The 27,670-nt window shown below is 45.4% G+C and overlaps 1 protein-coding gene across 1 annotated transcript in view; it reads left to right on the top strand.

Annotated features, from left to right (window-relative positions):
* FMR1 (fragile X messenger ribonucleoprotein 1) overlaps positions 1 to 27,670 on the top strand; it is a 306,382-nt gene that overhangs the window by 21,411 nt on the left and 257,301 nt on the right. The window contains exon 3 of the mRNA XM_086967219.1: positions 27,263 to 27,349. Within this exon, the coding sequence (XP_086823345.1) occupies positions 27,263 to 27,349 (87 nt within the window). The remainder of the gene's footprint in view (positions 1 to 27,262; positions 27,350 to 27,670) is intronic.

Genomic DNA, 27,670 nt, shown 5'->3' with positions numbered 1-27,670 from the left:
ATCAGTAGCAGAAAAGGTTGTTCTGGTTATTTACCAGGTTGCGATCTAGGCGCTGGTGCACACTTTCACAGAACACTACTGCCTTGACAGCCAGGTCCACTAGGAGGACTTTTGTGCCCTCAAGGTCTTCTAAGATTTTCTGGTGCGAGTCCACCCACCAGACTTTTCACATTTGGGAGATACTGCTATGGTTTCATTTCTTAATGTGTGGAATCTAGCGTTAGAATTATCAGAAGAGGAAGTTACTAACCTTGGTTAACTTTGCTTCTGATGGGCCTTCTGTCTAACTGCAGATTCCTCAAATCCCTCGCACCTCCCCATTCTACGGAGTGGACTCCTGAACATGATGAAAAAGTTGAAAGATAAGATTTTATACCCGTCACCAACAATTTGATTGAAGTACTCTGACGCATGGTTACATTAATTTGGGTAACAATTTTGTATTTTTTTTTTAAACATTGCCTTGAAGCCTTGGGACTCTCACACTGATATCAGTTACTTCCTAAACGTTTGCTTTTGGTATTGCCAGTCACTCCTATTCACACGCACTTGGATTGTACGTTTATTTTGCAGTCAGGTGTGGAGCGCACGTTTATTTCCAGTTTGGTTAGGCACCAAGAACTGTGTGAGCTTTTAACAATACTAAGGCCTGGCACAACTTTTCTTGCTCTGTTAACAGCACACACTTTCAATTGGTTCAGCCATTATAGAACATTTTAAAACATACCTGAGGTTTCATATGCTGCTTTTACAGTTCAGATAAGGTGAAAAAAGCTGGAACGCGATACGTGGTCAGTGTTCAATACATTTCTATTTATCATTTTATTAACCTGTGCTTATTTATTTATTTGACATGAGGGTTAATGTCTGCGGGGTCCCCTGGCAGTATGTAGCACCTGTGGGTGGGCTGTACACATTCAGGGGTTGAGCGGATGGGAGTGAATCACATTTTTGGTTGTTTTTCTGAGCCGTGATAGAGACAAGAATTTTATAAGGATCAAAACAAAAGGAGCAGGTAGAAGAACTGGTTCGTGGTGGCTTCCATTTCAAGTACCTCACAATGCCGCCCTTTAGACAGCCTTTGTGTGGGGTATGCCCCCTCACAGCAGGTAAGTCTCCAGCCTGAAGCACCCACAACAGAGGTACAAAGAGGAGTGAACTATTTGCTTCTCGATACAAACAGCCTTGTAATGTAATGTAATGTAATGTAATGATGTCTTGTAAAGCGCATGAATCACCCCACATGGGGTATCTCCGCGCTGTAGACCGCTGGGGAACCCGTCCTGGCTTTCCCTGTGAGATGGTCCTTACTGGGTATCTCAAAGGTGAAACCAGGCATCCCCGGCGTATGTGGGGGGCCGTTGTGGAGATAAGGCAAGCTAATGCCCAGAGTTGCTGAGTGTGATCCCTGGTTAGAGTAGGAACCGAGGCGAGAATTATCGAGTCCTGCTGACCCTGGTCCACAACCCTGTCGCGTCGGGAATTGAACCCTGGTCCCGGGCCGTCCTGTACTTCCGGGTCTGCCGCCTCTAACCAGTGAGCCACACCACTCCATAAAAAGAGTGATCAGGAAAGAGAGAAAAGGGCTGGCTTCACCTAAAGTTCCCGTCCCACCCTGAAGAACAGACTGCAGCGCCCTTCATCCCCACTGTCTGCCAAGAGGCAGTGCACCTAGTCACTATAGGAACCTTGTCTCCTTTGTCATTCCTTTAATGTCAAGCTCTCCTCTTTCTTACATCCTGATACATTTTCCCTCTCTGGGAAAACAACTTCACCCCCAACTTGTGCACAGAAACGTCTGGGATATCCAAATGGAACCCACAGGCTTGCTTTACTTATTTATACATATATTGCAAACGTCACACACACAATATACACTTGGGCCTGATTAGGTGACAAAAAAGAGTCTAAATCTGTTTGCGCATTGGCAAGACACTTTTAGCCAGTGCCATATAACTGATTTTGAGTGAGTGAGTGAAAAAACCTATTTACAAAATAGTGCAGGAAGACCTTTAAATAATAACTCATTATTTCTGTGCCAACTCCCATTGTGCAGCATACACACCCTGTACCAATGTTGGGAGACTCTATCCTATGCTTAAAAGGACTGTCCTGGGCTTGGCACACAGCAGGCTAGGGCTCTTAATGTTATATGGTGTATACACTCAATATCACATGTATAAGCTGTCTTCCCCAGATAGGTGCACTATGTATAATGGCGTTTCTCTCTACAGCCTACATTCTGTGACTGCTTGCTAACTCAGAAAGCCTTTTCCCATTACACTCCTAAACTCTGCATGAAAAGTTGACATTGATTACTCTCGCTTGATTCCTCTCCATTTTTTCCCCTCCTCTTAACTTCCATACTTTGTATACCTTCTATTTATGAGAATAGCCTCCTCTCAGTCTCATGCTTGTCTGCCTCAATCCTTCTTATTGAAATTCTGCAATTGGCCGATACCTCATTTCATAGATCACAACCTTTCCTCTTTAACCCGTTCGGTGAGAGCGTTCGACAGAGTGGGCTGGGCTGCGTCGGCCATTGGTCATGCGCAGCACCAGGGAGGTACTGCTAGCGCGCCCAACGGCCAATGCAAGCACGGAAGGGGTTAAAACCCTAACCCTGTTGTCTAACATTAACTAATCTCCGCCAGCCTATCTATCTCACTAACCTTTCAACTGAAACCACACAGCTAACTAATGAGCACACCTACCTCGCATTAACAGATCACAAAGTTAATTGAGTACCGCTTGGAGGCTCATTCTGTGGAGAGACTTCTTTTGGGGCATTCATCTTGTACCGGCGGGACTGCGAGGACTGGCAGCCCGCGCGGCAATGTTCCGTCCTCTTCCCGCCCCAACCACTACTTCCTTATATCATTGGGTCTGCATCCCGCTTCGGGGATGCGCCCCGGGCGAAGCCCGGGCCAAGGGCGGGCCCATTCCAGCCCGTTACAGACCAAGCAAGACCGGACCGGGCCCCCCCTCTAGGCCCCTGCTTCTCTGGTTGGCGCATCTTCGTCGATCAAGGACCATGTCAACTCAGGAAATGAGAAGCAGAGCCACGGTGTCGAGTACCATGGTGGCAGGTACTTTGGACAATTTTTTGATTAGAGCAAACTCACTGGGGACTAATGAACTAACTATCCTAGAAAGACGCCTCTCGCAGGGAATTGAAAAGGTTAGAAGATCTTCATTGGGCCTAATTGCTAATGCTAAATCCCCTGAAATGCTTGGGGAATCTCCTATTGCTCTTCTTAATACCATTGAACAAACAATAACAACTGTACTTTAAGAGCTTAGGAGTAGCCCCGTTATGCATAGAGATTCCCTTGTGGTTATCCCTGAGGTTATTCCCATGCAACCTAATGATAATAGAGTGTCACAAGGGGATAGGCACGATTCCAACTTTCTTCGTCTACAAGGAATTCGGGAAGGGGCTTTCCCAAAAAGAAAACGTGGGTCACAGGCAAGGGGTGGAAAAAAGGCGAAATTAGATAAATGTTCTACTAATAAAGATTCTGCAGGTCCCATAGAAGATAGCGTGGTCCCCCAAGCTACTAACGTTATTACTAATCCGCCATCCAATCTATTGCCAATTGTACAGTCATCTGCTTTCAGATTTGGGGATGTCGCTCACGCCAGGGATGATCAGTTTACTCTCGCCCTGGGAAACACCTTGAAATCTTTGATTGACCCCCTTGTTGCTAGACTTGATCTAATTGACCTTAAGCTGCAAACCATAGAAACGGCTACTGAGGCTATGGTAGACCAGCTGAAGATACTGGAAAATATGCAGAGGGCTTCCAATGCGACTAGGGGGGTTCTCTATCATCTAATCCCCCTCCTTTAGCAAATATTCCTGCCCAAGCAATCTCCATCGCTCCAGTACAGAACATTGAATCTGTTGCATTGACTAATTCCCATAGGCCGGTCAACAAACCTACTGTGAATTATGAGCGAACTAATGTTGATTGTAATAGAGCGAGGCAAAAAAAGGTAGTAAATCTACCCCCTGAGGCTGCTCCTCATGTAGTGCCTCTTGCTGGTGTCCCTGAGCTTAGTAACTCTACGGAAGAATCTTTTCCATCTCTGAGGAATAAAGTTGCTAGCTGGTTGAAAACCTTCCGACCCCTTCCCCCCCCATGCCTCAAGTGAAATTTTAATGGTTAGAGTAATCAAGGGTGACTGTATCCTGGTGAATTTTAGGAACCCATGGATTGTCTCCCACATCTGCAACTGGCCGGTCAGTAGTGAAGACACTGCAATCCAGTCGCTCCCATTGTCGTTCTTCTACCCGCCTGCTAACATGCAACCTGATCCTGGGCTCGAAGAGGGCTGGGCAAGAATGGGATCCAGGGGCCACGCTAGAGGGTATAGGACCAATTTGTATGAGCCTTTCATGACTACCCACTACTCTCACACCAACAGGTATAGTTGCTTGGACCAGGTAGACTGACTACACTACGAAGCTAGTGTGGGGAGCCGTCCTGGGAGGAGGAGTGCCCTGAACCACCATAGCAGTCGGGAAGAAGACAGTGCGAGGGATATTGGCGGTCGCATCATTTGAGCCTCCTACCGACAGAGAAGCTACGGGGCAAGCAAAAACCGATAGGGTTCCTCCTCCAGTCATTGAGGCTGAAGTCACTCCGCCAGCCCAGCGATTGAGAGCAGATTATACCCCATTAAAAATCCTTTCCTGGAACGTGGCATGTCTGGGTAATAAAGTGGCCTGCCCTGAGTGGGGTTCTTTTATAGACGCGAATGACGTCTGCCTCTTCCAGGAAACCTGGGCTAGGGAAGACCAATTTCGATCTGGTTTTGCATCATTTTCAGTCCCAGCCAGGTGGGGGGGGAAAGGGCAGCCCGTCAGGAGGGCTAATAATCTGGGTGGGAACCCATTTGGGGTGCAGTGTGAGGGTCATGGATACTAGATCAGAGGATGTGCAATATGTGGTCCTAGAGTGGCTGAATGGCTCTAGACTCGCATTGGTCAATATCTACCTAGACCTGTCAGTATTAATCTGAGTCCAGAACCATTGATGAGCTCTCCTCTTTTCTAAATAAGATCCCAGAGGGGATCACAGTAGTGATAGGGGGTGATTTCAACTCTCACTTTGAGCCACTCACGGGCCTAACGGAAGGTGTAAGTCAGGAGGAGGATGAGCACTGGAAAATCCTGCTAGTGGTGGGTCCCCCTCCAAGGACATGGGCGCCATTGGCTGTACAGATTATGGCCCTGACCCTGAATCATTCAATTAGGGCATGTAATGGCCAGGTAAAATCAGATATCCCCTCAAAGTGCACTTTCAATAAACCAGGGCAAAAATCACGCCTGGATTATGTTTTTGTTGAGTGCTGTGCGTGGTATAAGGTCCTTGATTTTAGGGTGGTACCTAGGGGCGAAAGTGATCACAATGCGTTGATCTTAGACTTTGTATCCCCAGGTATCCCCATGGATTGCAGTAGCGAAGAGTACGGACCAGGCAACAGGGCTCCCCTTTCAAACAACAGGCGTAGGGTTAGATGGGACAAAATGGTTACCCACCACCCACGGAGCTAGTGGCAGAGCTGTATGCTCGGATAATTCCGGTATTGGAAGCCGTTTGTGCCTTAAAGCTGCAATACCCCCCGCATGAAGCACATGACAAGCTCCCAGAATTGAATAGGAATCTAGTTAATAGTCTAGCTCATATTCTTAATCCCCCAGAGTCTACTGGGAAAAGAGCAGGGAACAAACCAACCTGGTATAATAAGGCCTATAGAACTGCGAAAACAGAACTCCTTGAGGCGGTGAAACAAAATAATAACAGGGCACTGATAAAGCAAAGAAGGGTAGTATATCGTCAGCTAATCCATAATGCCAAGGTTGAGTGGGGTAATGCGAACTGGGCAAACTTAACATCAGCTCTGTCAACAAGAGATGCCCGGAAGTTCTGGCTGATTGTGAATACGGGATCGGCTGACCCTGTAGCGGCTGTAGCCCCCAACATCTCGGCGGATGTGTGGGAAGAACATTTTCATACTCTGTATCAGGGGGAAAATCTTACCGAGGACCTGGCACATGATCGACTAGTTCCTAGTTCTAATCCAGAAATGACTGAGCTAGAATTTACAGAGGGAGAAGTGAGGGCTGCTATTTCTAAACTCCCGCTTGGTAAAGCCCCCGGGCTGGATAAGGTGCCTGGCGATATTTTCAAGCACGAACCCAGGGTCTGGGCCCCTTACCTAACGGTAATTTGTAATGCCATTCTGGGAGGCATGGCGGTCCCTAGTACTTGGCTGGGGGCAGAGATAGTCCCTATCTTTAAGAAGGTCTCCTCTGCTCCTAGCCAACTATAGGCCGATCAGCCTCATAGATGTCTCGCAAAAGCTATTCTCGAGGCTGATCTTAGATCGCCTCCTAGATTGGATGGAGGAATTTGACATCTTTAACCCATATCAAGCGGGGTTTGGAAGGATTGTATCCACTACGGAGCATATCTTTCGCTTAATCCTGCTTTACTGGAAAACTGTCAAGATTGAGGGCGGCTCACTTTATACCGTCTTTGTGGACCTTCGTGCGGCCTTCGATTTAGTCCCACGTCGGAAATTGTGGAGTGTGCTTTCGGAGTTGGGCATTCCTTCCGCTCTCTTGAATATAATAATCCGACTGCACACTGAGAATTTCTCACAGGTCAGGTGTGGGAAAAATGGTTCTTTATCATCTAGATTCCCCGTTGGCAGGGGGGTAAGACAGGGGTGCAATTTGGCACCCACCCTGTTTTGCCTTTTTGTCAACGGGGTAATCTCCCACCTGAATAAAGTATATTAGAGAGGAATTTGAGAGACTAGGCCTTGCGCTCATGTGGTCCGATCCGGAGCACGCTTGCAGAAATGTATCACGCAAGCATCTGACCAATCTGTATCACGAAACCAACTTATCTGCTTGTCTAGCGAACGCCCAAATTGGTACGCAGTCCGCCACGTTTTTAATGATTAAAGACTCTTATAAATTTGAGTCCGTTTTCGGCGATGTTAGTCCTGTTGCTTCCAGGAAGTTGTATTTTCAATGGAGACACGGTTCTCTGCCAATCAGAGACTTTACATGTAAGTGGTGTCCATCGTCACTCAAAAACTGCCCTGGATGCACCTCGGAACTTGAAAATGAATTGCATGTCATGTTCTGTTGCCCTGTCTAACGAAAAGCCAGAAAGAAGTGGATTATTCCACTGTGTAAAAATCTGGGGATCATGCACTGTCTGCAAGCATACAGGATACTTAAAACGGATCTCTCTCCTCTAATTGTTTTTTCTGTAACAACATTTTTAGCAGCTATGTGGATAATTAGAAGGAAATTTGCAAACCCTGTATGAAATATGATCCAGTAGAAATAACTGCATAGATCCTAGGGACCATGATCTCTAATTCTAGATGGGCAGGGGGTTTTTAGCTGACCATGTACCTATTTATGTCTTTTAGTATTTTTTAGGCTGTGATGAAATAGTTCCCTGGTTATGTGATGACATTAGTGCTATTTTTATAGTGTATTTGAATGTTTTATAGCAACTTTCTTTTTTAAACTGTCCAATTAAATGTGATTTCTTTTATGACAACATTGTCGAAATGAAGTTGGAACGAACAAAATTGAGTAAACGCATGCAATTTTTCTTGAGAGCACATTACTAATCACAATAACCAACTGTAACCAATGGACTACCTACTAATCTTGGGTTCTGCAAGTAGCGTGTACTCGCCATAAAGTACTTCAATGCCTTGTTAGGCGTAGTAACTGCTATATCAATCCATTTCAATTACATACAAGTTTAACCATATTTATAACGTAAAATAGTTGAACACTGGTGAAAAGCCAAAAGGTTTCAGGCCAATAGAGTGAGGCAATGGTGCATGTGTGCTGGTGTACATGCAAAATACCATCAACAATATACATGTGTGATATACATCATCTAGTAAATGTCCTTCAGCTGCAAAGTACTTAATATTTATAGATCGATCGATCGTAGTGACACCAGTACCAATCAGGTAAGGAAGATCAGGGATGAACACATGCATTCGTTTAGCAGGATTTGCAACTTTGATGACATAATGAGCATCACTATTGTAATCAACATAAGAGTGTCAAACAAACTCAAACAACTAGTAAAGGATGAAACACAAAACCAGTTAGCGAAAGTAGACAGGGTAGAAAATTATACCAGCTAAGAGTTCTGAAATTTAGAAAACAGGTAGGGTGCACGTGCTTAGTGTAGAAAAAGGACCCTCAGGCACCAACTGTAAAAGTCGGTAGCCAGTTGTCTTCATTGGGTCCCCAAGAGTAGAAAAAGAAACTCAGATGGTGATTAGAAACGTGATTTAAAAAGAGTGTGGGCTACTCATCAGACAATAATTTTATTGAGAAGGTAGCTCTAACTCTAATAAAAACAGTGAAAAAACAATGGACTAGTGATTGGTTGGGTTAGCTTGAACCAATAAGTCCTCACAAAGGTGACAAATAAACAAAGATGGTCAACATGTTTCTGCTAAGGAGCCCAAGGTCATAATGAGCATCACGCCAAACAAATACTTGTGTTCTGCCCTGACTTTCCTTACCCGAATGGGAATGGTTTCCCCACAATCGATAAATAAATATTAAGTACTCTGCAGTCTAATGGGCACTTATTAAATGACGTATATCACACATGTACATTTTTTATGGTATTCCGCTTGCACACCAGCACACTTTGCCTCACTCTATTAGCCAGAAGCCCTTTTGGTTTTTCATCAGTGTACAGTGTTCTAGCATTTTGTGTTATAAATATGGATAAACTTGCATGTAAATTATATTCGCTCTATGATTCAAGATCAGATCATTGATTTAATTTTATTTTTGTTTCTCAGTTTCTATGTTCGACTTTACTGTTTCTTTATATTTTTGCCTTATTATTTACATTTATCATCATTGAATATATTTTTTTCGAATGCATTATCTATTGGGTATAACAAATGTCCTGAATGCCTCTTTATCATGTTACTTGCAACCAATGTTCTGCCTTCCATATGTATCATATTATTTTGTATCCTAATCTTTGTCTTGTGAAAACCCCAAGCCTGCGCACTGCATGGGGCAAAACATGTGTTGGCCGGTCACTACCCATAATATCTGGTCAAGCATTATAATTGGAGTTTTGAGTTTGGAGATCAAGGACCACAAGATTAATATATAATTATACAAGAATTTGATGACTCATGGCCTTCAATATTAATTCTAAATTTAAATTCAACATTAGATTCATACAATACCTGGGACTAATTCATTAAAAGTTACAGATCCTTATTATACTGTGGATTTAAGGGGTACCATTCTTCTATAGGATAGCCCATTTGAACATCAAATAAAGCCCTGTCTAAGGTGGCGTAGATTCTTTAGGTTATGACCCCTACTCTTTTTGAAAATTACATTTCTATGTGGCTCTGCACCATTACTTCTGGAATGGTACGGAGTCATTATGGAGTCACATGGCGCGCCCTATCAATGCTACGGAGCGTTGTAGGGAAAATTCTCTGGATCCGGTTTGGTGCCTAGGAATATTCCTAAGATGAGGAATCTGCAGTTAGATAGAAGATGCAACAGTAAGAACATTGCTGACGCACAAAACTTTCTTCTTTGCTCCCTGATACTTCAGTTTCTGTATTCTGCAAAAGTTCAAATACAAATGCCAGACTCCAAAGAAAAAACAAGACTTAATGACTTCAGTACAGCTTAAGTGGCACAGGAAGGGTAAGAAAAACTTCAAGAACTGTTCTTGCGTTCCTCCCTATGCTGCACTGTAGTTTTAATACATGTTTAGGTACTCATGTTGAGTTTACCAGCCTAACCCATGGCCACTTGCACACTGCCGTGCGTGAAGCCTCAAAGGTTTGTGGAGTTCCATAGAGGGCTGTCTGTAAGAGATCATGCTGTAGCCTAAACACATTCTTTTGCTGCAAATACACCAATGCAGATTCTGATGTAATGTGGTGAAATTTGCTCCCTCTCTCTGCCTAACACTTTGTACACCCAATGGCTATCATATGGGATGGTCTAAAAAGTGAATGACTGACAACAAACCAATTATCTGAAACGGGCTGACTCTGTGGGTGCTGTGTCTGACCTAGAAAATTAATGACATCTCAAAAAAGCAATAGCTTACATGGGCTAAATCCCCTTTCTGTTAGTATTATTATTATTCTATATTAGTTTTCATGGTTGCCCCAGTATTGGAACTTTCATAGATTCCCATGCTTTTATATCATTCCCCATTGTCGGAATGGGAGTCTCAGTAACAAAAATAACATAGCAGTAGGTACAAAAGAGAAAGAAAAAGGCCTAGGCCTCATTCCTTTTTGTAGCATATCACCCTCTTTTTGTAAAAGAGACCAAACTTAGGCATCAGCCAGTCAGAAGAGCCTCACCCCATAGAACCCTCCTGAAGGAACCTCAGAGCCTCAAATGTTCTACTGCACGTTGTGCTTAGGCAGTCTCCTTTGAGCTCTGCTCATTTCATCTCTTTTCAAAAGTTTTCTACAGGATTTCTTTTCAGGATTGTACAAAGATGGCTGTCAAGGAGGAGAAGAAGGTCCTTTTCAAACAATGTTCCACCTGTGGCAAGAAAAGGTTGTTTGTGGAGGATAAACATAAGGATTGTATTTATTGCCTCTATCCGGATCATAAGGCGGAGGACTGCAAGATCTGCCGCACTTTTTCTACCAAGACCCTCAGGGATCGTGCTGGCAGGCTTCTTACCTGGCTCCAAAAGCAGAAGGAAAGGAAACACGCAGTTTCCAGTGACAGTGAGGATTCATCGTCAGCTGTGTCCTCTAGAAGGTCAGTCAAAAGGGGTAAGGGTTTCCCCTTCTCCTTCTGTGGAACATCCTTCTAAGGTCTCAAAAAAGACCCCCAAAGAGTCTGAGAGCCAAGGTCCAGGCGAATCTCCTCCCCATAGTGAAAAGGAGAGGGTAGGACCATCTACGCCTTCTAAGGGTTTGAAGACTGATCCAGCCTTCAAGAAACCCTCTTGTAGGAACTGGGGTCACCAGTTCCCCGGGGGTAGCCTGGCTCGAGCAGGTAGGCACCCGAAAGCTTAGGTGTTAAGTGACTACACAGCACACGCATCCACTGAGACAATAAAAGGCACGCAATGACTGACGCCACTCCAGTGAGTTTGATTAAAAATCAAATAACTTTTATATAAGATTAAGGTTCAGGAGTGGAAAATCACAGTATCAATTACTCATCAAAGCATTTCATTAGAGGGGAGTAAAGGGAACAGTTCAATAATCAATGTATAATGTTATAATAACCATTTCCTTAAGGGATTAGCATTCCATTAGTACATTACTTAGCAATAAACATTTAATCGGGTAACTAAGACATTCCATTACTCGATATGAAACAGTTCCTTAAAGAACTGGAGGCCTTGAGTCAACAGCTTCCTTTGCAGGCTTAAACACTTTAGTGAAAAATCAGGTCCCCTCTCATTGGCAAGAGAACCAGCATCTCATGGTGAAGACATTAGTATCCTCATCCCTTTCGAACACAGGCGACCTTTCCTCAGTGAACCAGGGTAAACATTCTATTACTGGTCAGGCTGAAATAAACGTTTCAATCATTAGAAGTAACCCATTCAGTAGATAAGGACCACCATTTCAGTAGGGTAAAACCATCCCATTACCTGATGCCTGAATAAGGAGTGCATTACTCAGCAATAACATTTCATTAGGCCTTAACCACCAGCTCATCAGACAAGGATGAGCATGTCATGACGCAAGAGAACACATTTCATCCGGGCAGAATAAACTTGTTATTGATCAGGGCCTAGCAATACCTGTTAATAACCATTGCCCCAGGTGGGGTTAACTCCCGTGGCCCAGCACTCCCTCGAGGGCTAGAAGTAACACTTTGTGAGGTATGAATAACCTTTCATTAAATTTAGCACCGTTAATTAACCAGATAAAACCTTTCAGGGTAGAGCAGGCAACTTCCCCTTTAGGCGGGACTAAACATTTCCGTATGCCAAGATAAACATCTCATTAGGGGTAAACCAACATTCCATCCCCCAAGAATAAACAGGCCTTTAAAAGAGAAAATCAGGCAGGAATAAGCACATTTCCTTAATCAGGGCTACCCATTCCATTAAATGTAGTGCATTTAACTAGCACTTGGAGAACCTTCCATTAGGTATGTATCAACATTTCATTACCCAGTGATGGACCTTTCATTGTAGCCCTGTAGGCCTTGTAGGGGGTTAATGGGCCCAGTTCGAAACACAGGGGCCAACGGGGCCCAGCAACAGTTTTCCCAGTCTCGCAGGGCCAGCAGGGCTCAACTTCAGCTTACTCCCGGGGAGGGGCGAACTCGGGGCCTTCTCCGGCCTTCCGCCCACCACCCCGGGGTTTACCTTTTTCCCTTCGGCCTCTCGGGCCCTTGCGTATGCTCAGGGGGCTGGGGAGGACTCCGGCTTGTTGTTGGTGGCAGGAAGGGGCTCCACTGCCCTTCCTCGGTGAATGCAGGCTGTTCCCAGGCCTTCTGTAGTGCCCATGGCCTGGGAGCCAATCAGGATACGGCTCCGGAGGGTCTTGGCCCCAGCGGCCAATCGCGGGGCAGCAAAAGAGTGTGCCGAGCACCAGAGCCAATCCGAGGCTCGCTTGACAGGGGCTCGGCCGCGCGGCCAATCACTGCGCGGCGGGGGCGTGGCTTGACGCGCCCCCGTCGCGTGAGCCCGGCAAAACTGCTTCCTCGGCTTCAGGCCTAACGCGGCCTGGTTCTACGATTGCGGCGGCCACTCCCAACCTCCGGGGCCGCCGCTCGAACTCTTCACGCCGGGCGACGACGGTGAGCTGGGCCCTCAGGCACCCTCCCGACCAGCGCCTCTGGGGAATTTGGACGCCGGGTCCGCGGCGATGACTGGGCACAGAGCTCGGGCCTCAGAGGGGTCCACGGGGATGCCGAAGACGGTGATCCCTCACAAGGCACACAGAGGAGCAGGTTTCTGTGCCCAACGCGGCCCGCCTCGAATTCCGGAGGTGAGTGGGGGCAGCGCTCCGGGGCCCAACACGGCGCTAGACTGCTCGGCAGGCGCTCTTGGCACTTGGGGGTTATGGCGCTCCGAGGAGTCGATGCTCCCGGGCACACACGTAGCGCTGGGCAGATATCGCGCTTAGGGCAGTGAGCAGGATACAGCACTTCACAGGCCACAGCAGGGGAGCGCTGAGGAGCAGTGCAGTTTGGCTCAGTCTCAGTTAGGTTAGCAGTGCAGACAAGGCAGGGCAAGCAGCCCAAATAGACCGGCCGTCCAGCAGTTCAGGTCTAGCGCTAAGCAGAGATAGCGCTAAGCATTCACTTCAGTGGGCACTTTCCTCAGGACAGCAAGTCAGCCAATTCAGTCAGGGGAAGTTAGGCAGGACAGCGCAGGTCCAGGTGAAGGCAGGGGGGTGCAGGTGCAGCTCAGTCCAATACCTGGTTGATTCCCCAGCAGTCCTGTGGTAATTAGAAGGGCTTCTTTTTGGCGCTTGATGGTTTTGGCGCCCTTGTAAATAGCAGTTTCTTGGTTTCTTGGTTCTTGAAGGGGGGGGTTGAGTTGGGGGCTGCAGGCAGGATTCCTCTGCAGGTCACTGTAGATGGTCCCTGGGTTCCCCTCCCGCCGGGCCAGATCAGTGGGCTAGCTCAGGGTACCTCACTCAACTTAAGAGGCAGCACCTAAGTCCTGTCACTCCCGGTGGCATAAGTCCCTGACTAGGCCCTACCGCCTAAATCTCCTGTGTGGGTCCCCCTGGTCAGTGATGCCCCAACTGACTGGAAAGTTTCACTCCCTTTCTTTATATAGGCCCAGGTGGTGACCACCCTCTAAGGCGGCAAAAATAGGCTCCGCCCCTATTCTAGAAGGTGCCAGGAGCTTCCCTACTCTAACTGTGGGCAGGCAAGGCAGGCTGGAATGGCAACAATGTATGGGGTCTCAGCCAGCTCCTGGCAGCTAGAATGCGCCTTAACAAGACCACGCTGCAGTAGCAGGGGTCTATGGCAGCCATGTTGAAGGTAGAGGGCACCTGCACCTAGCATTGATTTCAACATTACCCAGGGCATTTTAACCTCACAGGGCCTATACAATTACAGTACAAGGGGGGGACTTCCAGAATTAGGGGAGCGAAAAGCAAAAAATTTCCGGGAAAAGGGCCTAGTCCAACACCTCTTCTCAATCTTCTGACAGTAGTTCCAAGTCATCGACGATGAAGGCGTCGTCGACGGAGGCTCCGTCGACGAAAAAATTCAAGCCAAAACTGAAAGTGACATTCGATGACGAAGGGATCGTCGACGAGAATGGAAGAGTCGAAGACAGCTGCAACAGCGTCGACGGGAAGGTGACAGACGATGGCATCGTCGACGAAAGTGTCGACGACGACAGCGACGTCGACGACAATGACGTCAAAGACGATGTCGACGACGACAGTGTCGTCGACGAGGGCCTCGACGACGACAACATTAACGACGACGGCTTGAATGTCGACAATCTCGAAGTTGACGACATCGACTACTCCAATCTCGTCGTCGAGTGTTCAAGTGTTGACGAGGCATGTTCCGTCGACTGAGTCGACGACGAGGGCATTCACAGTACCATCGTCGGCGGGACCGTTGATGATCTTGGCATCGGAGAAAAGAATCACTATTTCTTTGACAAGAATTACACCGGAGATTACATCTCCTAGCAGGGTAATCCCCTTGCCACCAGCTCTACTATTGGATGAATAGGAGTCGGATGAGGATGATCAGGACTCATATGGCTACGCTAACAGTCCCTCTCAACTTCTGGTCAAGTGTCAGGAGACGGACTCTGAAGGAGGGTATGACCAAGAAGATGGTTATCGTCACCAGACTGCCCAATCACAGCATTATTCAGGTCAAGACATGGTTTCGGTACCATCTTCTTTCCTGCAGGACCTGCATAAGATGCTGCAGGATTACAAATCTAAGGCTGCAGGGCCTGTTCCGGCTCCAGTTGCGCAAGCAACGCCTGTCTCGGTTCCTGCCTCCGCAGCTGTTCCTGACTTACCTGCTCAGGGGTGTAGGAAGGTGGATATCTGACTATGGTTGCCCCCAACTTTTTGCCTGGTGTTTTGCTGGTTTTTCGACTAAGTAGACCTGGGGCCCTGCTATTCAGGACCCCAGGCCCACTGCTCTCTCTGTAAAATGGATTCCATGTACTCTAGGTACATATCTAATTGGATACTGAGTCACCTTATCAGCCCCTGTACAGTGTACCTTAGGTACCCAGGGCATCGGTGCACCCAGGGCCTACCAGGGGCTGCAGCATGTATTATGCCACCCCTGGCTGGCAATCCAAATCTGACACAACTAGCTGATTAATCAGCTGGGGCAAAGTGGTGTAATCACCCTTTGCTTTAGATATAGTATCCCTATATCTAACCCTAAAATGGACACATATCCTCCTATCAGTCACTCCTATGGCAGGTCTTATCAATCCTGAAGGCAGAGTGCCTGGAATTATGTGAGATGGTGCTCTAGCATGAGCTGAGCCTGTCTGCAGCTTTCGGAACCAAGTCCTTTAGCTGTTCCCATGATAACGCTATACCATATACTCTTAAGTGCATTATAATCCTCGCGGTTATTGCCAACTTTGGTATAACATTATCAAAACATGTTGAGTAAGGTCTCATACGAATTGGAATACTACCCCCTTGCCAATTCTGGCGACGGGGGTAGCATTCCACCCTTGTAGAGGAACACGACATGTATGTAACTGTGAACCCCGGTTAAAGTTAACTCGAGCCTCAGCATCACAAAATGGATGCTGCCACCATAGACACAAGTCTGACCTCCTGCTGCTGGGAGTCCTTCCAGCGAGGGAGGCTTGGACAAAGGGTTTCCTGCCTTTGGAGGTGCTAGCACCACCCCAGACAGGATTTTGTGAATTAGGTAGGACAGGGCTGAAAGGAATGAGACATGCCTGGGGCACACAAGGTGTCCCTGTGCATACACCGGTCTAAACCAGTTCCTGGGGCACTCCAGCCCCAGAGCTGGCGCAAGACCGGACAAAGGATAGGGGGTGTAACCAACCTCCTTCCTGGTCCCACCCAGAGGAGGGACCTAGTCGTAGTACGGCCCCCTTTAGCCGGATAAAGGTAGGAGCTGGTCCCATTCCAAATTAGATTATCCTGAACAACTTTACAAGAAGAAACTCTGGACTTCGACGTTCTGCTCCACAGAAGACTGAAGAAATCTCCCTTGTGGGCAAGGAGTGTCCACCCTGCACAAGCAGGCACCATCAGCGTCCAGCGGCTTCCCTTTGTCGTCTTCCTGCAAGGATCCAGACTTCAGAGCCCGACTAGACCCGGATTCCCAGACCTCTCCGACCTCTACCTACATCTGCAGCACAGCTGAGATCCGTGGGTGCGACAAGACACGTGGGGACCGGCCATCTTGAAAGAAGCAGCACTTCGCTCCTTCACAACTTCTGAGGTAACCTCGTCCAAGTGCTTTGGGGACTGAGAAGCCCCGACCCGAGCAGCTCCTGCACCGAAGACCAGCCCTCCATCATCCACGAGATCTGCGTGGGGCCCTTCTGCCTGTTTGCTGCTCGACGCATTGTCTGGTCACTTGCCGGCTGGCTAGTGACCTCCTAGACGACGAACTCCGAAATCTTCACTGCTGGTCTGGTTGCTCCAGACTGGCCCTTGCTCCCTTCCAAAAGAGGAGCACCCCGGACCCTCCTGGTCCACTCCAGACGCCGTTTCCACTCACCGCGTGGGTTGCCTTTGCCAAGGCCTGTTGACTCTGAATCCGAAACCGACACCGCCGACAGTGAGAGCCTGCGTGGGACAGCTCGTGCCTCCATCATGGTCGTCGAAGACACCACCTGGTCCACGTGGCTGCAGAGACAAGCGTCCACCCTCACCTGATCGCGACGACGACACCTGGTTCCACTCCAGTCACTGGCTAGTGACTTTGAACATTGTCCCCTCTGCTTTCAGGTTCTTCTCTTCACTGATCCACCCTTGGATCACACCGGACATCTTCCTCCTGATCGCCTGCAGCATCTTTTCCCCCAGGCTCCATAGACTTCAACGCCGGAAACCGACACGACTTGGCACCTATGCACTCGCAGCCTGTGGGTGAGGTAACACGAGCATTTCGGTGCGCAAGGGTAGCTTGACTCTCCTAGTGTCCAGTTCCACAGTCGTTTTAGTTCTACCTAGTCAGGATTGTCCATACTCACCTTTTCCTTGAACTGTACTGTCCATAGACACTGTTACGCATCTCGCGTGTGAGTTCACACTCTGCACACGCGTTCCGTGGGCCTCCTAGTACCTACCTAGAGTTAGTATAGCGTGGTCCCAGCGATCCTACAGCCTCTGGACAGCTCCATTCCTTTTATCGACTCTCACATTCCACTTACATAGTATATGGTTTGTGGTGCCCCTAGGGCACCATTGTAATTTGTGCAACTTAAACGTATTTTTCCTAAGAGATTGTAATGTGCTTAGCCCTCTGATCTCATAAAGAGTTCAGAGGTGTATGTTAGTTAATAAATACTTGTTTATTTTCATAACAACCTGTGTGGTGTCCTTTCACTTGGTATTCAAGGGTTATATGTGGTAAAACAGCTGGCTTCACATGCCAAAAGAGTTTAGCCTAAGACTGATTTGTCCATGCTACCATTAGGATAGCTGGTCTATAAGGTTGACTTACAACCAATCACCATAAGGGTTGTTTGGACTGATACAAGGTGATCACTAGAACTAGTGAGCATCATATATCAGGCCAACTTCTCACAAGGTGTCCCCTCAGCCACAGGCATCAATTCCACAAGAGCCTTGCAGACCAGCAGACAGCCATGATTATTCCTCGGATGAGGATCATGATTCGGATAATGATACTGATCAAGCTACTGAATGGGATGAATACATCATTACGGACCCTCCATCTCCATGCCCGGATCCGGTGGATTCCCCGCCAGCGGATGTAGGCGTTTTCATCAGCTGATGGAAAGAGCAGCTGGCAGGTTCAAGTTGGCAATGCCTGCGGTGACATCGGAATGTTTCTTGTATGATTTCAAGGAACCTTATAGGAAGACGACAAGGTCCATATCAATAGTGCAACATCTGTGGGAGGAAGGCCTTAAGGCTATGAAAAACCCAGCAACGGTGGTCCCTGTACTACCGCGTCTGGATAAAAAGTACAAAGCGCCTGAGGATTGCTCGGCTGCCTTAATGGGCCACCCAAGACCGGACTCGGTTATTTCTCAAGCGGCACAGAGAAAATCCCGCAACCCCTCTGCTCCTTTAACGACTCCTCCAGACAAGGAAGGAAGGAGATTGGACAATGCTGGGAAGAGATTCTCTTCAATGGCGAGTCTTCTGGTGCGGGCAGCTAATGCCCTGGCAATATTGGGCAGATACGACCGCCAGCTTTGGTGTGATGTCGTACTATTCCTGGATCAGCTTCCTCCAGAATCGAAAGCAGAGGCAAAAAAGGTCTTGCAAGAAGGAGAGGCGACTTCAATGGAGATCATTGACTGCGCCATGGACATTGCCACAACGGCGTTTCGTTCGTTGGCTGGAGCTGCGGTCCTCCGTCGCCAGGGGTGGCTGAAGGCGACCTGGTTTCGAGCCGAGATCTTCCTTTTGATGGAGAAGCACTATTCGGGAAATTGATTGACCACACTCTCCAGGACATAAAAAAAGACACTGAGACCGCCAGATCTTTGGTTACGCTTCAGTACTGCAAAACTCCTTTTAAGGGGTCCAGAGGCAGAAGTACAAACTACAGAGGATCTTATCAACAACAGAGATACTCATCCTACGGCTCAGGTTCCCAACAATACCACCAGCCTTATCAACAAAGGCAGGGCCAATCCTCCAATTACTCCAGGCCTTACAACAAAGGGAAACAGGCTCGCCAGGGATGTGATGCGTCCAAGCTACAATAGTGGCCTCCTGGGTCTTCCTACTGTACCCTCCTCCAAGAAGTCATCAGTTGGAGGCAGGGTATCCCAATACCTTCAAAATTGGTCCAAGATAACATAGGACCGTTGGGTGCTCAACATCATTCAAAAGGGCCATACCTTGGAATTTACTCATCCCACCACCCAAGCCCCCTGCAGCCATTCCATCGAAAAACCTGTGTCTTCTGCGGCTCGAAGTTCATCAAATGCTCCTGAAGGGGGCTGTAGAGCCGCTTCCCTCAGACCAAAGAGGGCAGGGATTCTATTCCAGGTTCTTACTGGTAAAGAAGACGCTAGAGAAATGGCGCCCCATTTTAGATCTCAGGGAGCTTAACACCTATCTCATCTCCCTTTCTTTCCGGATGGTCTCTCTTCAAGACATCTTGCGGCTGATCAATCCGAGGGATTTCATGGCCACTCTCGATCTCGAGGATGCGTACTTTCATGTACAGATTCACCCAGCACACAGAAGGTTTCTATGATTCACAGTAGCCAAAAGCCACTTTCAATTCAGGGTTTTACCCTTTGGTCTTCGCTCAGCCCCGAGGATCTTCACGAAGGTGCTGGCGCCAGTAGCGGCATTCCTGCGAAGGAATCATTTTCAAGTCTTTCCCTACCTGGACGACTGGTTGATGAAAGCCCCGTCCAGGGAAGCAGCGTGGGACGCTGTTCAGGCTTGTACAAACCTGTTTCAAAATCTAGCGCTCACTTTAAACAAAGACAAATCATCAGAGGCGGGAAAAACTGCAGACCATGGTTCGAGACTTACGAAAAAGGTGTCTTTCAGTACGCCGCTACAAATCTCTGCTGGGGTTAATTTCATCATGCATACCACTGATTCCTCACTGCAGACTGCGAATGCGTCCTCTGCAGGAACAACTGGACATCCAATGGAAACAGATTCATGGATCATTCGACGACAGGGTGACCGTCACTCTGACGATGAGAAGAACGGCCCTATGGTGGACAGACCAGAGAAACTTGTCTTAAGGTCTATCCTTTGTAAGCGATCCGTCTCCTCAAGTAGTGACAACGGACGCGTCATTGGAAGGTTGGGGAGCAGTGATGCAAGATCTGCATGTCAGTGGCCATTGGTCTCCTCACGATTGGCGGCTTCACATCAATCTCTTGGAACTAAGAGCAATAAAACTGGCTCTACAAGCCTTTCTCCCTCGCCTAGGAGGTTCACAAGTGCTCATCGGGACGGACAACACAACGGCCATGCATTACGTGAACAAGGAAGGAGGAACCAGGTCTCTTTCGTTGTCGCAGGAAGCTTAAGAGATCCGGGAATGGACGATCCTTCACGGGATGTCGCTAAAGGCAGAACACTTGCCAGGAGTTTTAAACGAGAACGCCGACAGGCTGAGCAGGTTATCCTCAGTCAGTCACGAGTGGGAGTTGAACCAGCGAGTTCTAGAAGAGGTCTTCAGCCAGTGGGGCAGACCAGCAATAGATCTCTTTGCCAATCCAACCAACAAGAAATGCCGGTCTAATTCAAGCAGGCTTCACCACCGAGGATCATTGGGGAATGCGCTTTCGATAGCCTGGTAAAGGACATTTGTCTACGCCTTTCCTCCCATCCCACTGATCCAGAGGCTTATCAGGAAGATCAAAGTGGAACCAAGCAGGATGATCTTGATAGATCCTGCTTGGCCGAGACAGTTCTGGTACACGGAGCTCCATCTGTTGTCGCTAGCTCCTCCTCTCCCCTTGAGGACTATTCCAGATCTACTCACAATGTCCGAAGGACAGGTTTGGCATCCAGATCCACAATCATTACACCTGACAGCATGGCTCCTGAGCAGCGAGAATTTATGAATCTCCCCATCTCAAACGAAATTAAAGAAGTCCTCTCCCAGGCGAGAGCTCCTTCCACGAATAGGACTTACTGCTTCAAATGGAAGAGATTTTGTATTTGGTGCAGGAGAGAGGAAGTTGACCCCTTTACTTCAAAACCTCATCAGCTTCTACCTTATCTCTGGTCCCTGGCTAAGTCGGGGCTGACCCATTCTTCTATAAAGGTTCATTTGGCAGCCATTTCAAAATACAGATGGTCTGAGTCTGGACCTTCGTTGTGGTCTTCCAGGATTGTTAGGCAATTTCTAAAAGGCTTGTTCCGGGTCTATCCACCAGTGAGTCCTCCGCCTCCTACTTGGCACCTGATTCTAATCCTCACTCAACTCATGAAAAGCCCATTTTAACCAATTCATCGATCCGACATGAAGTTCCTTTCTTGGAAATTGGCTCTCCTTCTTGCCCACACATCGGCATGTCGTATTGGAGAATTGCAGGCTCTCACAATCCAGGAGCCTTTCCTGCAATTTAAAAGGAACACAGTTATCTTGAGAACGAACCCAAGGTTCATACCCAAAGTACCCTCGGACTTCCACTTGAACGAGCCGGTTATTCTAAAGGCGTTCTTTCCTCACCTGGCTACACCAGCGGAGAAGTCGCTGCATTCCCTGGGTGTACAACAATGTTTAAAATTCTGTTTGGATCGTACCAAAGGATTTCGGAAATCCTCCCAATTGTTTGTTGCTTTTGGTAGTCAAAGCTAATGCCTCCCGCTGTCAAAACAGGGGATTGCAAGATGGATTACGAGTGCCATTCTACATTGCCATACTGCAGCAGATAAACCACTAACTGGCAGGGTTCGGCCACATTCCACAAGATCAGTGGCTTCTTCAACAGCCCTCTTCGCGGGGGTGCAGATTAAGGATATTTGCAGAGCTTCTACCTGGAGCAGCATCCACACTTTTACTAAGCATTACTGCTTGGAATCCTTACAGCAAGAGGATGCGGCAGTGGGCCAGGCTGTCCTGAGGAACCTCTTCCAATAATTGGTGAGCTATCCTTTCTATCCCACCTTCCGTTATTTTGCAAATTTTGTATTTGCATGTCATGTTGGCTTTTGCAATGCATTTATGACACAAAATGTGTTTTTTATTGCTAACTGCTTGCTACTCTGATACAAAAGCATGGGAATCTATGAAAGTTCCAATACTGGTGCAAGAAAACAAGTTACTTACCTGTAACTTTAGTTCCCCAGTATTGGTAACTTTCATAGATTCCCATGCGCCCACCCACCTCCCCGGGGAAAGCTCAGCCTACAGCAGATATGATGACTGTTACACAACGGCTACGAAAATCTGAGGCTCTAAGGTTCCTTCAGGAGGGTTCTATGGGGTGAGGCTCTTCTGATTGGTTGATGCCTAATTTTGGTCTCTTTTACAAGAAGAGGGCGATATGCTAAAAAGGGAATGAGGCCTAGGCCTTTTTGTTTCTCTTTTGTACCTACTGCTATGTTACTTTTGTTACTGAGACTCCCATTCCGACGATGGGGAGTGATACAAAAGCATGGGAATCTATGAAAGTTACCAATACTGGGGAACTAAAGTTACAGGTAAGTAACTTGTTTTCTTACAAGAGGATGGTGTGCAGCTAAAGCTGTCCCATATTTTTCACGTGTGATTGTCTTTGTGTTATTTGTTTTTATGTATTCCTGATGAAATACTTTATTTGCAGTAGTTGATTTAGACTGTTGGCAAAATTCCTACTGTAATTTTAGGTTGAAGCGATTTTCCTCTATAAATGTATTTTGTAAAGGTCACTCACTGAGTCCTAATGTTTTTTTAGTATAAGCAATCCACTGCTAATTAGGTAGATCAGTTTTTCTTTTTTTAAATTCTGTTTTGATCATTTACAATTTGGATATAACTCAATTTTAGATGCATCGCTTTTAAGGAAAACAATGCTCTAGTCGAAAAAGTATAATAATTTTTGGAATAAGGTACCATCTGCTTTAAATTATAAGGACATTGCGTATTAATAAAGAGTTCCTCATCTATAAATGAACAAGTCGAAACAGAGGTTTTTTTATGTGGCCATGGCACTCAGAGGTGACCCATCCTTTAAACTACATGCTAATATAACTACCCTTTCCGAAAAATGCTTATATCGTTGGTCTCTTGCTCCTTGATATAAAAACGCATGGCTGGAAATATGAACAGGAAATGTGGAATTTGTAGCGCTAAATTAAAAATACTTATAAACAACTATTATTTTTTTCAGAAACATATATGCAGTTTGATATGTTACTTTTATAAAGGGGCTTTGTTATTGATTTTTGCTGACATGCAGAGATATTCCTCCTTTCGTTTATTGAACAAAACATTGTTCATAACATAAACATCTCCTTTCTGCTCATATCTGTTCTTCTAAGGGAAACTGATCAGAAGATGTGAAAAGTGAGTTTTAAAATGCAGTTGTAATTCTGCTCTTTGATCTGATGTTCACACTGTGTCTGCTCCATCAGCACCCATTGTGACTTCACAACTCAACTGTAATAAGTTATTGCAGTTGAGCTGTACGTCGTTTTCTTACTACAGGTGTCCAGTAATATTACAACTATGCAATAATAAAGTTAGTCAAGTTTTTATATATAGGGATACCAGGCTTCAGAGTATTATACATATAGAACAGTTTTATTTTATAGTTTTCCATTATAGCACCAATTTCAATTTGCAAGGTGTGTGGAGTTAAATCAGTGGTTCGTAACCTGTGGTCCGAAGACCGCAGAGGGTCCGCAAGGCCTACTCTGGGGATTTGCAACTGTTAACAAAAAATAAATAATTTAAGACAATTCGGAAGAAATATGCAGCACACCCTTATGTTTACAGTAACGGCCAATGTAGAGACCTTAGATCTATGAAATCAGTTTTTCATCTACTCATTCATTTCACACAAATTTTCTTTCTAATGGTCAAGTGAGTTCAAACAAATAAGCAGAGTCCACATCAATGAATATCTTCAAATGGCGTTTTTCTTTTATTATTCTTGTTTCTTTTCTCTTGTGGTATTCAATCCAGACAAAAATTCCAATTCAGACAAAACTGCCAACACATGTTTCGTCTACCCATAGACTTTGACAAGGCTGGAATGTAATGCATAAAACAATTTTGGTGATGCAGAATCACACAAAAAATAATTTCACATAAAGTTTGATTGATATTAACCTCATAGATGCTATTAAACATTCCTCCCCAGTGCTGCGCTGTCCATTGGAACTAGTGCTGAATGGACGTCCAATGGTCGTGCGCAGCACTGGGGAGGTAGTGCTGCCGTCGGCCAATGCACCGAGGCAGCACTTAAGGGGTTAAATCAAAAACACAGGAGTCTTTTATTGCATCAAGTTAAACTTTAAGAAAAAGATCCAAACGGAGTATCATCACACTTATTATTTAAGTTTGTGGAAGAGAGTAAGATTCAGTCAGAGAAGTGGATCATACCAGTGTAAAAGAAGATGAGACCCGAAAAAAGTGCCATAAACAGAATACTATTATTTTAAATACTTATGTCCAGCACCCACAGAAGTGTGACAAAAGAGTTTATTAAGATTGTTCTATCCAGTGGCCTACCGCCAAATGATCTTAGTTTTAAATATAGGGAAACCACCCTAAAACAAGCTACGTGAGTGATACAGGAATGATTTATTGCACCTACCATGCGGTGTAATATAAGTAGATCAAAACGAAAGCCCGGCGGCTCGGGTGTAGCAAATTTCAGCAAAAACAGTTGATGGACAGAATGCAGAACAATGTCATACATTCACCCCAGTACAGAGATCTGGGCCTAAATCCATCGTTTTTTTGCACTCCACACCAACCCAGTTCAGACATGGCCATATGCAAATCAGCCTTGACCCTGTGCCTCATGGGAACAGTCCAGCCCGAACTGCCAAGCCATGTCTTTCCTGGACCGGAATCAAGCATCCTAGGACCAGTTTCTGGCTATCAGAATCCGGGGGCAGAGTCAGCACAAGTCGGGAAACTTCCTACACGCGGCTCTGAGCTTTAATAAGCGAAACTCCCCTGAAGCGGCTAAGCGCACAACTAACTGAGAAATCGAAAATTCTAAACTGATACTACACAAATAGTGTGAGTATAATCTATGTGTTTTTATGTTTGTACAAGTCCTGACGAAAGCTCCATAGACCCCTAGGGCCCAAGGAGCTGAAACATGTTGACGATTTTCAATATATACTTATAGACCCAGTAACTCGGTCTGTATAAAGTACATTTCCTTTTTAATAGAGTGAAAATATACCCCTTAATAAATCTCTGGGGCTATTTCTCCCTTTTTTAAAATCAATTTTCAGCACATAACCTTTTTGTCACATTTTTTCTTCTTTTTTTGCACTGTGTATTGTGGGGAAACCCTCATATCTCTGGACGCTGCACCAAATAACCCAGAGGTGCCTCTGGTTGAGGCTGGCAGTTTACGCACAGAAGATAACCCGATGATAACTGCCACAACTACAATGCGGGGCGGATAAAACATATACACCGCACTTCTAAATGCATTGAGTTTTTGAGGGTACTCTTCATCCTTTGAAACCGAAGGTTAGAAGGTGTAACAAGTGTCCTTTTTACTTCTTGATTAATCTCGTCTAATACTTAGGGGAAAGAAACGGACACTATTTTCCTCATCCCTCCCAATTTGATGAACTTATACAATGCAATACACAATACATTTCGTATTGCAGTTCATGAATTGACAGATATGATGAGTCTGTCCTGTATTGTAGCTGAAATCTTTTAATTTGTCCATACATATTTGCAGCTTATAAAAATACTGAGATTTTACAAGTGAGTACCTGCCAGCAATACGCTGTCTCCAAACAACTGTATAATATGTGGGGAATAGTAAGAACTCTCATATAGGCTGAGGCGCAAAATAGAATGTTGGATTGCATCTTTATTGAATAAGCAATCATACAATCAAATGTGATCGGTCAGGGTTCCCCTCGAGGGAGTAATGGGAAGGTCCCTTCTGGTGTAACCAATGATGTAGTATCAGCAATCCAATTAAACTTTTGACAAATTGAAGTACAATGATGTACTAATATTCGGCCTATATAAAAATATGTTTTTACAGATTGACGGTAGCACTAAAGACAAGTCGTAGAAATTTGCTACAACCGAGCCGCCGGGCTTTCGTTTTGATCTACTTATATTACACCACATGGTAGGTGCAATATATAATTCGTGTATCACTCACGTAGCTTGTTTTAGGGTGGTTTCTTTATATTTAAAACTAAGATCATTTGGCAGTAGGCCACTGGATAGAACAATCTTAATAAACTCTTTTGTCACACTTCTGTGGCTTTTTTCCGGTCTCTTCTTCTTTTACACTGGTATGATCCACTTCTCTGACTGAATCTTACTCTCTTCCACAAACTTAAATAATAAGTGTGATGATACTTTGTTTGGATCTTTTTCTTGAAGTTTAACTTGATGTAATAAAAGACTCCTGTGTTTGTAATTTAATATCGATCGAACTTTATGTGAAATCATTTTTTGTGTGATTCTGCATCACCAAAATTGTTTTATGTATTACATTCCAGCCTTGACAAAGTATATATGCGTTGACGAAACACGTGTTAGCAGTTTAGTCTGAATTGGAATTTTTGTCTGGATTGAGTACCAACAAGAGAAAAGAAACAAGAATAATAAAATAAAAATGCCATTTGAAGATATTCATTGATGTGGACTCTGCTTATTTGTTTGAACTCACTTGACCATTAGAAAGAAAATGTGTGTGAAATGAGATGAGTAGATGAAAAACTGATTTCATAGATCTAAGGTCTCTACATTGGCCATTACTGTAAACATAAGGGTGTGCTGCATATTTTTTCCGAATTGTCTTAAATCTGTGTGTACAACTTCATTGTTGCAACCATTGGTATTCTTTGGGTAGTGGGTACCGGGAGGATTACAATAGCACCCCAACAACAGTGATTAATCTATTATTGATGATAACTTCTTATGTACACACTGCAAATTGTCTAGTCAATGTGCGATTCCATCTCTTATCTTTGTGTAAGGGAACACTACTATCTCTCTTGTTGTCTAATAAAAAATAAATAATATTAAATCATAGAAATTACTGAGGCTGGGTCCCTGACTTCTAATAATGACTCAGTGGGCATCTCCGGCTTTTAGTAAAGATTCAGTAGGAGTCCACAGAAGTCAAAAGGTAAAGAACAGCTGATTTTAAAGGAATAATATTGTACTAAAGTACAGGTATAGGAATTTAGTGCATGTCTTTCTGTTTTCATGTAACTAACTGTTTAAAATGACACATTATCTAAGTTCATGCAGTATATCTTTGTTTTGTCTACATTCCGCTAACCATGTTTTTATATCTCTGCCTATTTATTTGACTTCATTAAAAATATGTTTTGACCGTTAATCACTGATTTATGTTTTAAATTGCCGTTGTAGGGGCTTGTGCCATTTGTGTTTGTTGGAACCAAGGACAGTATCACAAATGCAACAGTTCTTTTGGATTACCATCTTAATTATTTAAAGGTGAGCTGTATTCATTTGTTTAATTGTCATACACTTTTGTTTTAAAGCTCAGGATTTGTCAGTTCACGAATTTGCACACCATGTGGTGGATTCCAAGCAGCAAAACTGTTGCAATTAAAAAGCTTTTGTGACACAAAATGAAAATACTCTTTCTCAAAGCAAATAATTGTGTGCTAAATGCTTTGTCTTCAGTGCAATGGGTATTGGTTGTGAGATGAAATATGCTGATATGCATGCTGTTTTTAGGTAGTGCTAAATCGTAGGTGTCAATATATTTTTTATCTGGTGATGTTTGCTGACTTTTTTTCCCTGAAGACACGA

The sequence above is a fragment of the Lissotriton vulgaris genome, chromosome 4_1, assembly GCF_964263255.1.
Source record: "Lissotriton vulgaris chromosome 4_1, aLisVul1.2, whole genome shotgun sequence".
Classification (NCBI taxonomy): Eukaryota; Metazoa; Chordata; class Amphibia; order Caudata; family Salamandridae; genus Lissotriton; species Lissotriton vulgaris.
The sequence above is the reverse complement of the archived record's forward strand: the minus strand, read 5'-3'. Positions and strand labels throughout refer to the sequence as shown.